The sequence below is a fragment of the Aspergillus campestris genome (assembly GCF_002847485.1).
Source record: "Aspergillus campestris IBT 28561 chromosome Unknown P168scaffold_1, whole genome shotgun sequence".
NCBI lineage: Eukaryota > Fungi > Ascomycota > Eurotiomycetes > Eurotiales > Aspergillaceae > Aspergillus > Aspergillus campestris.
The window spans coordinates 1,538,574-1,553,422 of NW_020194336.1; the positions used below are offsets into that span (position 1 = coordinate 1,538,574).

Consider the following 14,849-nt stretch of genomic DNA (forward strand, 5'->3'; position numbering starts at 1 on the left):
GAGTAGACTCATGGCATTATTTTGTGACTTAATTCCAAGTAGCTAGATAAGAGTCAAGGAAAGAAAAAAGAAGAGAACAAAGTTCATTCCATCATATAACACACCTACACTACACCCACGTACGAAGTTGGAACTACCCATTCAAATCATTCAGCTTGCTTAATCAAAGGATACAATCCTATTATGATTCTTGGCCTATTATAAAGAAAATTCAACAATACAACCTGACGACGGAGATCTTCTCATTCAAATTCCCATAGATGAAAAACGGACACTATTCTTCTGTACATCACAGTGAAAACAACCAGACCAGCCTCCCTTTCATATAGGCAACTCTGTAAGGACAAACCCTTGAACCACTTGTTGTGAAAGAAGCAGTGACTGGTAATTAGCTAAATGATCAGCTGTCCCGCAGTCCTTTTGCTCTATGCCTGACCATTTGTGTTTTATTATTTCTCGTGACCTTTGTTATCTCTTTAAGCTTCAATCTCATCAAGCTTTTCTTGTCATCATTTTGACTGTCTTTTATCAGCCTTTTCCACAATGACCATGTCAATTCATGCCACGGAGGTAGCCGGCCAGTCTATTCACCTCCTACTAACCAACAATTCCACACAGCATACAGTGCCCTCACATGACTCTTATATATCAGGGAGAATTAAATGATTAGGCCAATCTTCATCAGGACTGTGAAACACAACCGACAGCCAGACTGGAAGAACAAGACTATCAAATACCCCGTGAACTCACGCAATCTTGAAGAAAATGGAGTATATACTAGAGACAAGCCTGGAGTACAAGGATGTTTCCAACAAGCAATCAGTCAAGCACTCGAAATAACTTTTCGCATACAGACTTGATATACAGCCAGGCACATGATATAGATTTGCCGATGTCAAGTGTTCAGGCTAAGCAATGGCCATAACCCCTGGCTATGTCATGAAAACCTTGAGAAATCAGATTCCTAAGACAGCATTATGATGGCATGATGTATGCCATCAATTGCTCGCCGGTGATATTTGCATCCATCCAATCCCTACACCAAACCAGACTCAACCAACAAAACACATCACCAACTGTATCCTCAAGAGAAGGAATATTGCTCCTATAATCCACCCTGGCGTTTCCCTCAAAGGATCTATCAACAACTAACTGCCACCCTCACATCGGGTTCAATACCACGCCACAGAGGAACGATAGAAACCAAGAGAACTCCAGTTGTGAAGATGCGAGCTGAGTCCTGGGTGATCAATCTGTGATATGAGTCATTAGTCCTCAGTAGCAGGCCGGTACATACTGCTATGTTATACATACACCTACGTATAGTGGACCAGTAGGTATCTACCTACCTACCTACCACAGATATACACATCCAAAAAAAAAAAAAAAAAAACAGACACAAGGACAGACCCAGTCTCACAAAGTATCTGTGACTCCGACAGTCTCGAAGTAAATCCAAAAGTAAAGTAAAGTGAAATAAATTGTTTATCTATGCACAAACACCAATCAACCAAACAACCACCTTTTTTCTTCTTCCTGAATCAAGGAAAAGCCTTGCTCCGATGCATGCATGCTCCAGATCCTAGATGGTAGATCCTAGATACTAGGAAGTAACAGTAACATAACAGTAACAATGATAAGATAGAAAATAAGAACTGATAAAGAAAAGAAAAGAAAAGATAAAACCAAACCAGTCAATACACGATTCTCGAAAAAGAGCTGGGCGAAGGTCCTGAACAGAGTGGATATCATTGAATGCAAGAATGAGTAATGATCAAACAGGGAAGATAAAACCAGAAATCAACAAAGTAAAAGGGAGAAAGAAAAAAAAAAAGTAAAAGAAAAAAGAAGAAAGAAAGAATCGGCAGACCACAACACCACCGACATGACACATGACATGTATGTAAAGTAAAAAACCATTCGTAACCATAAACAAATCTCAAGTCGTTAATCATTTATTTTCTCCACCTGTCTTTTCATCCACGCCTCCCACATACCTACCTACCTACCTACCAACCTACCCACGTCGTACAGAGGTAGGTATGATACAAAAGTAGGCAAGAGTAAGTAAGGTGACTACTCCCCCTTAAGACTCCCAATCAAATTGCGAAGCGCATCCACAATAACAGCCTCGTCTTTGGGCTCGCCGCCAGGGAACGAACTCTCCGTTGCGTCGCCCAGGGCCCGCGCGCGTGCGCTCTTCAGCACCTCCCTGATGTAGTTCTTGTCTTCGTAGTCTTCCATGAGGATAACTTCGAAGTCGTCGATTGCTTTGTTGGCCCGCTCGTTGAATGATGGCATGTCGCCGTGGTTCATTGGCCCCGGGCCTGAATCGCTTGGTCTCACGTTGAACTGCTGCGGTGCGTGCGCAGCCGGTTGTTGTTGTTGTTGCTGCTGCTGCTGCTGCTGCTGTTGTGGCGGTGGTCCCGGCGGCGGCGCGTGCTGGTGGTGCACGGGCGGTGCCTGGTTCGGTGCCACCTGCTGCGGCGGGGGATGCTGATGCTGATGCTGCACCGGGGCCATCGACGGCATTGGCGGCGGCGGATATGGAGACTGATGCTGTGGGGGATGCTGCGGGGGATGCTGCGGGGGATGTTGCTGTGGCGGGTGTTGCGGCGGATGCTGCGGCTGGTGCTGCTGCGGATGAGGTTGCTGGTGTTGCGGCGGATGGGACGGTGGATGAGACGGTTGTTGCGACTGCGACTGCGGCGGTGCCGGCGGCTGGGCCATGGCTTGCGGCGGCCGGGGTTGCGGCGGCTGGGGTGGGCGCAACTGCTGCTGTTGCTGCAGCTGCACCAACTGCGGCGGCGGATCAGAGGCATAAGGGGAGGTGTACGTGGAAGGAGTGGTCTGCGCAAAGGCGGGCGGGAGGTTGTTCCGGATCGGACTGGGGATCGGGAACGGCGTGGGCGCCGTGGCTTGCGGCGGTGCTGCCGCCGGCGGGGGCAGCGGCGGCGCCGGAGGGTACGGACTGGCCTGTGGCGGGACGGGTGATGGAGCGGGAAGAGCGGGCGGGGGAGCGGGCGGAGCTGGTGACGGAGCCGGATACGGGTGGGAGGGCATCTGCGGGAATTGGAAGTGCGGATTGGCCATGGGGGCCGGGGGTCCGTTGGCGGGGGTGCCGTACGACGGGTTCAACGGTGGCATGTACTGCGGCGTTGACGACGGGGCCGACGGCGGCTGCGAGGAGGACGGCGGCGGTGGTGACGGCCGTCGCTTCTTCTCCTTCTCGACGGAGGCTCCCGGACGCAGCTGCCAGGACCATCCCTTGCCATCGCGCTCGGCGTGCATGAAGAGGTGGCCGTTGCCGTTGAGGTTGTGCCGCACGCTGGACGTCCAGCCCTCCGTCTCGCACTTGAACCGGAAGTAGGGGTACTTGAGTTTGAGCGCGCGGTAGATCTGCTTGAGCGTCATGGGCGTGCCCGCCTCGGTCAGGGCGTCGAAGATGAGCACCGCGTAGTTGTAGGGGGGCTTGGCCAGGTCTTCGGGCCCGTAGGCCGATTCCGGCGGATAGTTGGGCGACGGCGAGCGGGACGGCTTGCGCTTCTTGACCGGCGGGGCCTTGATGAACTCCTCGGGACGCGGCTCCATGGAAAAGGACCCTCCCTCCGTCGTGGGGAATGGGATGTCCATGGTCGTCCCGTCGGGCTTCTTCCGCTTGGTGTATTTGCGTTTCTCGGGTTTGGATCCGGGCGACAGCTCGGGGCCCACGGACTCCTTGAGTGGCCCCGCGGGCGGGACCGACATGGCCGTGCTCGTCGCACCCGGCGTCGCGCCCGTCGTCGCCCCCGGGGTCGTGGCGGTGGTCGTCATCGTCGTCGTCGTCGTCGTCGTGGTCTTGCCGGCCTTGGGGCGTTGGGCCGGGACGGGCACTGGAGGCGGCGTGACACCACCGTTGGCCTCGCGTTTGGCCGCCAACTTCTGCTCCCGGGCCAGTTCGGCGCGTTCCCGCTTGGACATGATGCCGTCCTTGGGCGGGCGTCCGGGCCCGCGACGCCGGGCAGGGGCCTGCGAGGGATCGCTCGGTTCGATCGATTGTACCAGCCGGCCCGGGTCCGCATCCTTGGACTTGGCGGATTTGGCCTGATTGGGATCCTTGATCCCGTCGCCCTCGGTCTCGACGGCCAGGGTGGACGCGGCTTTGTCTTCGTCGGCTCCGAGCGCGTCGTCCGCCCGTTCGGCGCCGGTCTCCCCGATGGGGACGTCTGGTAGTAAAAAGCGGATGCGTACACCGCCGATCTGGATGTAATCGCCGCTGTGCAGGGGCCGGATCTGGCCCGGGGAGAGCCAGTCCGCCCCGATAAAGGCGCCGTTTCGCCCCATGACCTCCATCTCGAACAGACACTTGTCGAAGTTGTAGGCGATCTTGACATGCTTGCGGGAGATCCCCCGGTGGCCGGCCGCGGTGCCGTCGACGGTAGCCGGGGGGTGGATAGGGATGGTCGGGCACGAATCGGGGGAGGGGAGGAGGGCCAAGGCATCGACGGGCTTGGCGTCCCCAAGGCCGTCCGTCAAGGATTGCATGGCGAGGGCGTTGTAGTCGGTGGTGGTGGTGGTGGTGGTGTTGGGGGCGGTAGTGGTAGTGGTGGTCTGCAGCTGAGCCGGGTTGGCATGCAGCGGCGGGGCGGCCTCGCCGTGGGACGAGTTGGAGGAGCGTCGACTCATGCGGGACAGGTTGGGAGGCACGTCCGGGTCAAAGCCCATGATGCCGCCGCGGTCGCTGACGACGCTGCCGATCATGCCGCTGCCGTCGTGTTTGGCGCGGCCGGGGGTGTGCGAGGTGTGGCCGCCGCTGGAGCTCTTGGGGCGAGAGGATCGCATCACCTGGCGGGCCTGAAATTCGCGCTGATGGGCGGCGCGGGCGGCGCGGACATCTCGTCCGAGGACGAAGGAGTAGGTGTTGCAGTAGAAGTGGCCATCGTCGAACTCCAACTTGGCAAAGGCCTGGATGCGCGGCTCCGACCCAGCGCCATCGCCGATCACGTCGTGGGACAGACCGCCCGAGTAGCCCAAGGCCGACAGGTCGGCGCTCTGCGAGAGATAGGCGGCCGTGAGCATCTCGTTCTGCTGCAATGCCTCGAAGGGGGTCTTGGGGGCGGCCGTGACGTCGAAGGGCGGAAAGAGATCGGAGTGGTCGAGGCCGGATTTGGCGAAGAGCAAAGGGTCGGTCAGGCCATCGGCGAGGTCGGTGGACCGGACGGGGGTACTCAGACGGGGATCGGGATGGGAGAGGGAGTCCTCAAACGATACATCCGGCTTTGTGTCGTCCAACGGAACGTCCTCAATCTGTGCTGGGGTCTGATTCCGCTCGTCGATAGGACCGCCCCCGAGGGGATTCTCCAAGTCAGCGGCGTCGTCCGCCATTCCCTCCCCGAACCCGTCTCCGTCCTCCAGGCGATCGAAGTCGTTTAGATGGGGCGGATGGGCACCCTGATCGGACGGGTGGTCGGCGGACGGGTCTGTCTCTGCGGCAGATGGCTGGTCATGATTGCCGAGGAGTTGGGCCAGGAGCGCGCTGGCGGCGGACTGCCGCCTCAGGGCCGACTGCGGCTGGACGTCGCCCATGTCGGCGGGCAGATCGAGCAAATCGGGATCGGACTTGATGGGGGAGACGGAGGGTAGGCCATTGGGGGGCGTCGGGGGCGGATGGGAGGATGAGGGCGCCGTCGGGAGGTCGGGGGCAGAATCCTGCAGGGCGCGGATTGCGGAGTCGCTGGGCGGGGAGGAGGAGGAGGCAGCGGTCTCGATGGGAGGACGGGGAGGAAGGGGATGTTGAGAGGGAGAATAGTCGTAGAGGGAAGGGGACATGTCCTGAGTCGAATCAGGAGGACGATGACCGACCGCAGGCGCTGTCATGGTCTGCGACGACGACATGACAATGCGGTCCTCTTCGTTTTTTTTTTCTCTTTTTTTTTTCTTTCTGGGAGGAGAAAGCCAGACGGGAAGAAGAAGCAGAGCCAGGTTTGGAGATGGTGGAAGGCGGTGAGTGTTTTTTTCATCCTAGCGTGTTAGTCATTGGTACGGAGTAATCAGTATTGTATTCTATATATACATATTATTTATATGATATATTAGATGTAATATATTACATATGTTATATTTCATATTTCATATTTGATATCATGATAATTTATGCGATGTCTAAAGAATTGATCAATTGTCAAGAGGAGATAGAATACGTAACAGCCTGATACCAAGACCAGACATGGTAAGTAATACTAATGCCAAGACATGACATCCACCCAGCCATATACCTACCATACAACATTGTTATACCATATACCATACAACAACCATCACCAACAGAGACAGACAGACAGACAGACAGACAACCCATTTGAAAAAAAGAATAATATAAAAAAAAAACAAAATGGGCAAACCCAAACCCAAAGCCCCCTCCAAACCCCCCAAAAACCAAAAATCCTCAAAAGAAGAAGAAAATGAAATCCCCAAATGGCCCCCCTCCGCCCACCCCCCCCAAAAGCCCACACCCTCTCCCTAACGCCCCTGCTCCCCTCCCACATCTACACCACGACGGGCCTCCTCCCCGCCCCCCTCTGCAAAGCCTACGTTACCTTCCTATCCTCCCTCCAGCTGAGCACGACCCCCGTCCAGCGGGGGAAGGACTATGCCGCGCGGGTGAATGATCGGTTCCAGGTGTGGGACCCGGGGTTTGCAAGGGTGTTGTGGGAGGGGACTGCTTTGAGGGAGTTGGTTTTGTCTTTTTTTCGGAATGAAGAGGGAGAGGGGGAGGATGGGGAGGGGGAGGGGGAAGGAGGGAATATATGGGATGGGGTTCCTATAGGGTTGAATCCGAATATAAGGGTTTATCGGTATTCGACGGGGCAGTTCTTTGCGAAACATTGTATGTTCTTCTTCTTTTTTTTTCCCCTTCGTCCCTTCTCAAATATGATATATTGTGTTTGTTTGAGGTGTTTTGCATACTGTACACCATGTGCATACACCATGACATGCATACATGTATACATCCATCCATCCACCTCAACTATACCTCTACCTACCCACTCAATATACCCCTCCCCTCCCCAAAAAGCCCCGATGAAATACTAATAATAATAAAGACGACGACTCCAACACCCTAACCCTCCCCCCCTCAGCCAAAAAACACCACACAACATGGACCCTCCTCATCTACCTCTCCACCTGCACAGGCGGCGAAACCGTCTTCTACCCGGAGCCCACGCGCGACAACCGCTCTCCGGAACCGATCTCCGTGGCGCCCCGCGTGGGCATGGCGCTGCTGCATCGGCATGGGGAGAGCTGTTTGCTGCATGAGGGGAGGGAGGTTACGGGGGGAGAGAAGTGGGTGTTGAGGAGTGATTTGGTTGTTTCGTGATCAATATTTCTTTCTTTCTTACTTTCTTATTGGTTGATCGATTGGTTTATTGGTGTTTTTACTTTATTTTATTAGGTTAGGGGTTTACTTTTTGTCTACAAGTTGGTAGGTGGTATCAAGGAAGCATATATGACCTAATGCACAACCTATGTATCCATTCTTAGATACTCTTTGAACACTGAACCAGTAAACAGTAAACAGTAACAACCTTAACCAAACCAATAAACGACCGACAAGGTAACCAGTAACCAATAAAAAAACAAACAAACATAACCAGGCCAAGCCAAAGAAGGATAGAACATAATCAAACACCCCCATGCGGATCCTAACCCGTCCTCAAGCCGACGACCCCGGCCGCACCTCATACTCCGTCCGTCGCATGATGTTCTCCACCGGTCCCAGTAACCGCTTGAACCCGTCCCGGCCCAGTCGCGCCACCTTCACGTCCGTCTTGGTCACGATGCTGGCGGCCCGCGGCTTCTCGTCCAGCAGCGCCAGCTCGCCGAAGTAGTCGCCGCGGCGGTATGACTTGACGGGCTCGGATACCCCGTCCTTGAACGCCTCGGCTTCGCCGGACTCTAGCAGGTAGAAGGCGTCGCCGGGGTCGCCCTCGGCGATGATTGTCGATCCCGCGGGGAACTTGATCGTGTCCAGGGCGTCGGCGATCTTGGCCCGCTCGTACGGCTTGAGGCTGGAGAGCAGGGGCACCTCCTCTAGGAAGGCTTCGTACATGCGGCGGCGCTGGAAGGCCGAGTCCATGAGAATACGACGGAAGGTGATCCGGTCCAAAGCCCACAGCGTGCTCTTGGGGTCGACCGACACGATGGTCGCCGCCCGAGGCGCGTTGTACATGAGCGCCAGCTCACCGAATGAGCCCCCGGGGCCGGTGCTGCCGACCTTGTTGCCCATGCCGTCGGGGCCCGGCTGGACGGAGCCCGCCGGGTTGATGTAGACGTCGAACTGGCCGTTCTCGACCACGTAGAAGTAGTCGCCGGCGTCGCCCTGCGAGATGACCTTGATGCCCTTGGCGGGGATGGGCTTCTCGACGAGGGCGTCGAGCACGGTCGTGAACTGGTCGTCGTCCAGGTGCGAGAAGAGGAAGTTGTTGCTGACGGCGGCCTTGAGCCGGGCCAGCTGCTCGTCGGTCTTGGGGTGGTGCGGCGGCACCCAGCCGTCCGAGCCGGCCGACGTGGGGTTCAGCGACTCCGCTGAGACGGACGTGCGACGGCCCAGGGCGTAGTTGTTGGGCATGCCGTGGTCGGCACCACCGGTGGGACGGATGCCGTCGGGATGTTCCTCAAATTCGTCGTCCTCCTCGGCCTCCTCCTCGGTGGTGGCGCGGCCAAAGGGACTCCGGCCAAAGCGGATGGGGGCACCGCCCTCGCCGAACCCGCCGCCCGAAAAGAGGCGACCGCGGGCGGAGGAGCTATCACCGGCGTCGACGGTGCGGAAGGTGGGATTGGTTGGTGACGTCACTTCATGATCCTCCTCCTCGTCTTCCTCGGAGATCTTCTGGAACGTTGAGGGATGGTTGTCGTTTGTGGAGAGTTTGAGGGAGGCATTGGAATCGGCGAAGGAGCTGTTGGCCGCCATGATGTCGGTAGTAGGGCCGGAGAGCGTGCGACTCCGGCCACGAAGAAGTGGGGATGGAGAGGGAAGGGGGGGTAGTCGCGACGGAAGCCGCCGGGGAGAGCTGAACGAGGTCTGGAAATCACAGTCAGAGAGCTGGTGGGATGACGATGAGCGAGAGAATAGATCGGTGGCGGGGTATGAAGGATATAAGATCTGGGCAGACATAAACTGAATGGGATGGAGGGGAAGAAACCGTTGAGAAAGGGAAAAAAGAGGGAAGAAGGAGGGGCGGGTAGAGAAACCGCCAGGAAGTAGGAAAGGTAGGAGACGTAGTAATTGGAGGAGGAGGGAGGAGGGGGGGGGTTAAAGGTAGGTGGCAGCGAGAGTCTCCGCCAGAAAAAAGTGGGTAACGGGAGGTGAAGCCTAATTGGAGAATGCGAGAATGGTCTCAAGTGGTTGGCTTTGATGCCAAATAGGGGACTGTCCTTTTTTCTTCTTTTTTACTCTTTCTTCTGTTTTTCTTTTTTTTTTGCTGTCTGTCTTTCTGTCTTTCTTTTGATTCCTCTCCTTTGATTTTGTCTTTTGTTTCCCTTTTTTCTGGTGACTTTGATGGTTTCTTTCAACGAATGGGGCGTGGGATGGAGGGAGTGACGGAATAAGATTTGTAGGAAACACGGGAAGAGAGGAAGATGGATAAGAATGGTGGACCAGTCGGGAGAGCAAGGAAAGCTATGGAGGGGCAAGAGAACCAGAGGTACTGACCGGGTGGATTGCAGCTATGGGTGGAGTTTCAAGCTCTTTGAAACAAGCAAACAGACTGTTTAAGAGGATAGATTAAGTGATAGAAGAGTACGGAGTAGAAGGGGTATAGAGTGGAAAGATAGAAGAGAAGAGAAAAGAAGAATAGAAGAGAGGAGTGTTGGAAAGAGGGGAAGAGAAAAGGAAGAGAGAGAGAGAGAGAGAAGAAAGGGTGACTGATGGAAGAAAAGGGAGGGAACCTAGAAAGGCGGGGAGAAAGAGGAGAAAAGAACAGGAGACAGAAGAGGAAGAGAAGGAAAGAAGAAAAGAAGAAAAGAAGAAAAGAAGAACAGAGGAACAGAAGAACAGAAAAGAGAGAATATCTCCTGGTCAGTGAACGGATGGATCATCAACATCATCTCCCTGATTGACAACCTTTCTGGATAGGAAGACAATGGTTGATCGACGTCACTCATTGGGTTCTCCCCACGCTAGACACCACGGCTTCAATAGCTGGGGGATTATTCAATAGTCTATCTTATTACAATCTAATGAAACCTACTAATTAGGTAACCTAGATGATCTAAATTCAATGTAAATCAAAAGAAAGAAAGATAAAAGAATAGAAATAGAGATAGAAGAACGATCGAAAGTTCCACAACGGGCGGATCGAATCCAGGAGGAACTTTCCAGACGTCTTCTAGAAGGGGGACTCGTGATCTCATCATTCGGGGTGGCAACTGGCAACTTTGGCCTCGTTGTCCCCCGACTGAAGTCATGACATCCGGATCCATGGGTGGGTCGATCTGACCATGAGAGGATGATGATGGTGGACTCTTCCATTCTTTCCGAGAGACAGTCTCCTATTCTCCTATTTCGAGGAGGATTCCTTATTATTGCTAGGAGAATTCCTGACTAGGAGGAAATTAGCCGGTCTGGATCGCCGTTGGAGTGGATCCAGCATGGTCCGTGACCGATAGTCGAGACTATAGATAGGATGAATCTGTATGATTGAGGGAATATTCTATTCGGATGTAATCTAGGAGAATCTCTTGTAGGGAGACAATATAATCTAGAGGAATATGATAGCATTGGGATTATAGTGGAGTGTCTGGGAAAGAGAGACAGGCTGAGACAGAGACAGACAGAGATAGCGGATCTAGAACCATTGATAGGGGGCTGGATCATCGATCAATTTCAAATCCACACCAAATCACGATCTCTTAATTTTGTCCGATCATTCTGTCTCTCACCAATTGAAGTCCGTATCAATTCATACCGTAGGAGGACAGAGAATCCGTGCTGACCGCCCATGTCTTGCTGGCCAGGTCGGACTGCCAACTGACAACTAATTCCGGCCTAAGCTAGTTGAGCTGTTCTTCCCTGTTTCTCTCTGTTTTCCCTCTGTTTCATTCTTCCCTCCTCCCTCTTGGTTTTCCCTCCCAATTTATTATATTCCCTTTCCCTGGTTCTCCCCTCCCCTCTTACCCCCTTCCCCCTCATATTCTACCGGTTCACAGATCATGGGAACCTACACCTTTCGATGGTAAGTTCTTCCGATAACACTCAACCCCTCCGTTTCAGTCTCCCCGAGTCTCCGTCTCCGTCAGATGTACGACCGAGTCCAATCCCTCGAGTAACCCCGCTGCATGAAGAATTGGAGTGACACCCCCCAGGAGACAAGAGGACCACAGAACCAGATTATAGAATCAGACTCAATGGAATTCAACCGCTGACCGCCTCCAACCCAATCTAGGCCGCACAGTGCCAACGAAGTGTACGTAACCGGCAACTTCGATGACTGGGCGAAGTCCGTCAAGCTGGACCGGACGGGCGACGTCTTCGAGAAGGAGATCCACCTGCCGTGGATGACGGAGAAAGTACACTACAAGGTACGCCTTTGTTTCCCTTCCGCACAAGGCAAGACCGTGGAGAGTCGATAGATCATCCATGACGCGAGGCCGTCCACTGACGTCATGTGGACGCACCTCCTCCGGGTCCTTGCCCTTCCCCACTCCCCCCTCCGATGTCTCTCCCTCACGTCAGCGTGTCGTTAACAGGAAATCCTGCGGACCGGAACTGACCCATTTAAAGTTCGTCGTTGACGGCATCTGGACGACCGATCCCTCCTCCCCAGAAGAAGACGACGGCAGCAACAACATCAACAACGTCCTATACCCTCATCAGATCCAACCTGATTCTGCACCTGCCTCGCACCCTGACGCTGCCATCATGTCCGGCGTCACCCCAGAATCGACCACCGCAGGCCTCGCCGGGAAGGTCCCTCGCGAGCTGGGCGATACCACCATCTCGTCCGCCGCCCCGAGTTCCACCACCGCCGGCCTCGCCAGAAATGTCCCCTACGAACAGAGATCCGCCGTGCCGGGGACCTTCCCGGACACCCCACGGGACGGCGGCGACGCGAAGCAGCTCTCCGTCAACCCCATCCCCGCCTCGAGCGGCTCCGGTAATCCCATCCACCTCAAACCCGGCGAGAAGGTGCCCGACCCGAGCACCTTCAACCCCAACACGGTGCAGTCGACCGTTCGCACCGACCCGGCCGCCTACTACCAGGATGCCTCCGCCCCGCTGACCGGCGGACCGGCCACCTTCGCGGGGGCCTCCACCCTGCCGCCCCCCTCCCAGTCCCAGCACATGATCCCGGAGTCGAGTCTCCCCATGGGGACCGGGAGCCTGGGCTACGACCCGGCCACCATCCAGTCGGCGGCCCCCGACTCGACCACGGCGGCCCTGGCCGCGGGGGTGCCGCTCGAGTCCCGGCGCCAGACCACCACCACCACCGGCGGAGGGCCGGTCAGTGACGTGCCGGACGTGGTACGGCGGTCCATGAGCAATGCCCACAAGGACCCCGAGGCGGCGGCCTACGAGGAGGCGGTCGACGAGAAACGAGAGGTGGAGCAGGAGCTCCAGAGGAAGGTGACCCGGGAGGAGTCCGCGGGGACTCCGGCCCCGACGGTCACGGCGGCCACGTCGGCCACGGCCCCGGGAAGCGCTCGGGTGAGGCCCCGGACCTGGAGCCGGAGTCGCCGTCCAGCAGTTACCCGGCCGCGGGACCGACCGTGACCAGCGGGCCCCGCACCGAGTCGACCCCGGCTGTGTCGCAGCCATCCCGGGCGGGACCGACGGGCCCTTCGGAGCGTCTGAGTGGTGCTCAGGCACAGCAATCGGCGAGTGCTCAGCCGCAGCAACCGATGGGCTCCCAGGCACAGCAGTCAATGGGTTCCCAGGCGCAGCAGCCAACGGGTACCCAGGCCCAGCAACCGATGGGTTCTCAGTCCCAACAGCCGATGGGTAGCCAGGCGCAGCAAAAAATGGGTTCTCAGTCCCAGCAGCCGATGGGTAGCCAGGCCCAGCAACAGATGGGCACCCAGGCCCAGCAGCCAACGGGTACCCAGGCTCAGCAACAGATGGGCTCCCAGGCGCAGCAACCGACAAGTGCCCAGGCCCAGCAACCAACAGGTACCCAGGCCCAGCAGTCCACAGGCCAGACCAACCAAGCGGGCGGGGGAACCAACGGGACCACGGGCAAGGACACTGTGCAGCAGGGGGCCAAAGAAGCCAAGAAGAAGCGCGGATTCTTCAGCAAGCTGAAGGAAAAGTTCAAATAGCCTGTTCTCCTCCTAACCTTGTTTCTCTCTATCGTTAAGTCATTGTCTATACCTTATGTTTATGCCTGATGTTTATTCTTGTGTGTTCCGGAGGATATTGGTTATGCCATTGGACGCAGCACTGTTCGTATATCTATAATGACCACTGTTTTCTGATCTTGTTATTTATTGTATTGTAATATCCACCTCCAAAGTAAATACAGATTCAAATAGGTATACACTCATTCACCATGCGATTGACCTCCACGGGGAAAGCCAGGACACTACACCATTAGACACATCTCAAGTAAATCAATCAAGGAGAAGAAAGAAACTCACTCCTTCCCAGGCTTCGTCAGACAACATCCGCAGAAGATGGACGCGGGATAGCAGACGACCTATTCACTTATTAGCTTGTATACATGTATGGAGTGGATTGGTAGATGAGATGACGTACAGCTGTCACGATACTCACGATGAAGGCTATCCAATCTGTCAGTATGTAATCTGTAGAACCTACCTACCTAGGTACCTGGCAGGTACGTAGGTGTGTAGGTAGATAGGTATGTACCTGGCATGTACCTGGTAGGAACAGCAAGGGACAGTATGGAAAGCAGAGAGACATACCAACAGACGGACCAATAACGCGACAGTGGCAGGGATTCCGGTCCGTGCCGCACTGGAAGCAGAGGGGGATGGGGAAGAAGGGGACGCCGCACATATTATATATTATTATTTATTAAATGGATAGATAGATAGAGAAAGAGTAAGGAATATTGAAGGGGGGGAGAAAAAGATAGACTGAGAGATGGGAATTGAAGGTACTAGTATGTGATGATCACGATGAGGTGGACATGATCGGCTGGGGTGGATGATTCATTATGATGTATTGTATGAGGGGAGTTGAGTTGTCACTCTTCTTTTACTTCTTGAGATACTACTACTACTTCTACTACTATTACTACTACTATTACTACTGCTACTAATACTACTTCACTTATTTTTTATTCAGCTGTCTAATGGTAGGGTATTATCTCATTCTATTTGAGATGATATATCTGGGCGAATATTATTGTAAAATGTCTGATGTGAGGACTATCTGATGTGAGGATTAACTGAGATAATGTATATACCAAGTCCTATAAGGTACCAGTACTCCAGGTACAGTAAGATGAATCAAGTTACCTCAAGAATCCCTTGAGTAATGTAGAAGACTGAAATAGGCACCAGGATTCCAGACCCCATACCGGATCCTGCACCCCTGGTACCAGTCTTGGCTTCTCTTTTGTTTTCTTCTTTAATTTCCCTTTCTCTTTTCTCCTCTTTTTCTCTTTTCATATCTTTCTCTTCTTATCTATCCTACTATCACCATCATAAAACCACTTCATACCACCAGATCGAATAATGAATGGTGATTGATTGATAGGTATGTCATGCAGATCCAGCCACCTGATCGGCAAACCACTGATCACCCGCTTCTTCTCAGCCCTACCGTCTTATTGCATCTTACTCTGCTCGGTACTTGCCTAGGTATTTATTAACCCTTCTTCTGTCTTCTTTTTTCTTCCTCTGCA

The 14,849-nt window shown here is 54.4% G+C and overlaps 6 protein-coding genes across 6 annotated transcripts; 3 read left to right on the forward strand and 3 right to left on the reverse strand.

The window, feature by feature from the left end:
* Positions 1 to 1,814: 1,814 nt before the first annotated feature.
* On the reverse strand, positions 1,815 to 5,874 carry P168DRAFT_308308 (forkhead domain protein; the record flags this gene model as incomplete). Its single annotated transcript, XM_024839182.1, has 1 exon — positions 1,815 to 5,874. One exon carries the CDS (start codon positions 5,872 to 5,874, stop codon positions 2,077 to 2,079), a length of 3,798 nt encoding a protein of 1,265 aa, XP_024696811.1. The 3' UTR covers positions 1,815 to 2,076.
* Positions 5,875 to 6,447: 573 nt separating this feature from the next.
* Positions 6,448 to 7,351, forward strand: P168DRAFT_246589 (uncharacterized protein; the record flags this gene model as incomplete). Its single annotated transcript, XM_024834046.1, has 2 exons — positions 6,448 to 6,865; positions 7,083 to 7,351. Coding segments are annotated over exons 1-2 (681 nt in total), but the record flags the coding sequence as incomplete, so codon positions are not given.
* Positions 7,352 to 7,693: 342 nt separating this feature from the next.
* On the reverse strand, positions 7,694 to 8,950 carry P168DRAFT_277843 (cyclic nucleotide-binding domain-containing protein; the record flags this gene model as incomplete). The annotated part of the gene is made up of 1 exon (XM_024835633.1): positions 7,694 to 8,950. The coding sequence occupies one exon, from the start codon at positions 8,948 to 8,950 to the stop codon at positions 7,694 to 7,696; it is 1,257 nt and encodes a 418-aa protein (XP_024696813.1).
* Positions 8,951 to 10,850: 1,900 nt separating this feature from the next.
* P168DRAFT_11566 (carbohydrate-binding module family 48 protein) lies at positions 10,851 to 13,241 on the forward strand. The gene is made up of 4 exons (XM_024832583.1): positions 10,851 to 11,213; positions 11,424 to 11,559; positions 11,762 to 12,939; positions 13,084 to 13,241. The coding sequence occupies exons 1-3, from the start codon at positions 11,191 to 11,193 to the stop codon at positions 12,749 to 12,751; spliced, it is 1,149 nt and encodes a 382-aa protein (XP_024696814.1). The 5' UTR covers positions 10,851 to 11,190; the 3' UTR covers positions 12,752 to 12,939; positions 13,084 to 13,241.
* P168DRAFT_11687 (uncharacterized protein) lies at positions 12,699 to 13,442 on the forward strand. Its single transcript, XM_024832592.1, has 2 exons — positions 12,699 to 13,059; positions 13,108 to 13,442. Exons 1-2 carry the CDS (start codon positions 12,880 to 12,882, stop codon positions 13,294 to 13,296), a joined length of 369 nt encoding a protein of 122 aa, XP_024696815.1. The 5' UTR covers positions 12,699 to 12,879; the 3' UTR covers positions 13,297 to 13,442.
* Positions 13,443 to 13,610: 168 nt separating this feature from the next.
* Positions 13,611 to 13,996, reverse strand: P168DRAFT_314345 (uncharacterized protein; the record flags this gene model as incomplete). Its single annotated transcript, XM_024839769.1, has 3 exons — positions 13,611 to 13,673; positions 13,733 to 13,758; positions 13,903 to 13,996. 3 exons carry the CDS (start codon positions 13,994 to 13,996, stop codon positions 13,611 to 13,613), a joined length of 183 nt encoding a protein of 60 aa, XP_024696816.1.
* Between the last annotated feature and the right edge of the window lie 853 nt (positions 13,997 to 14,849).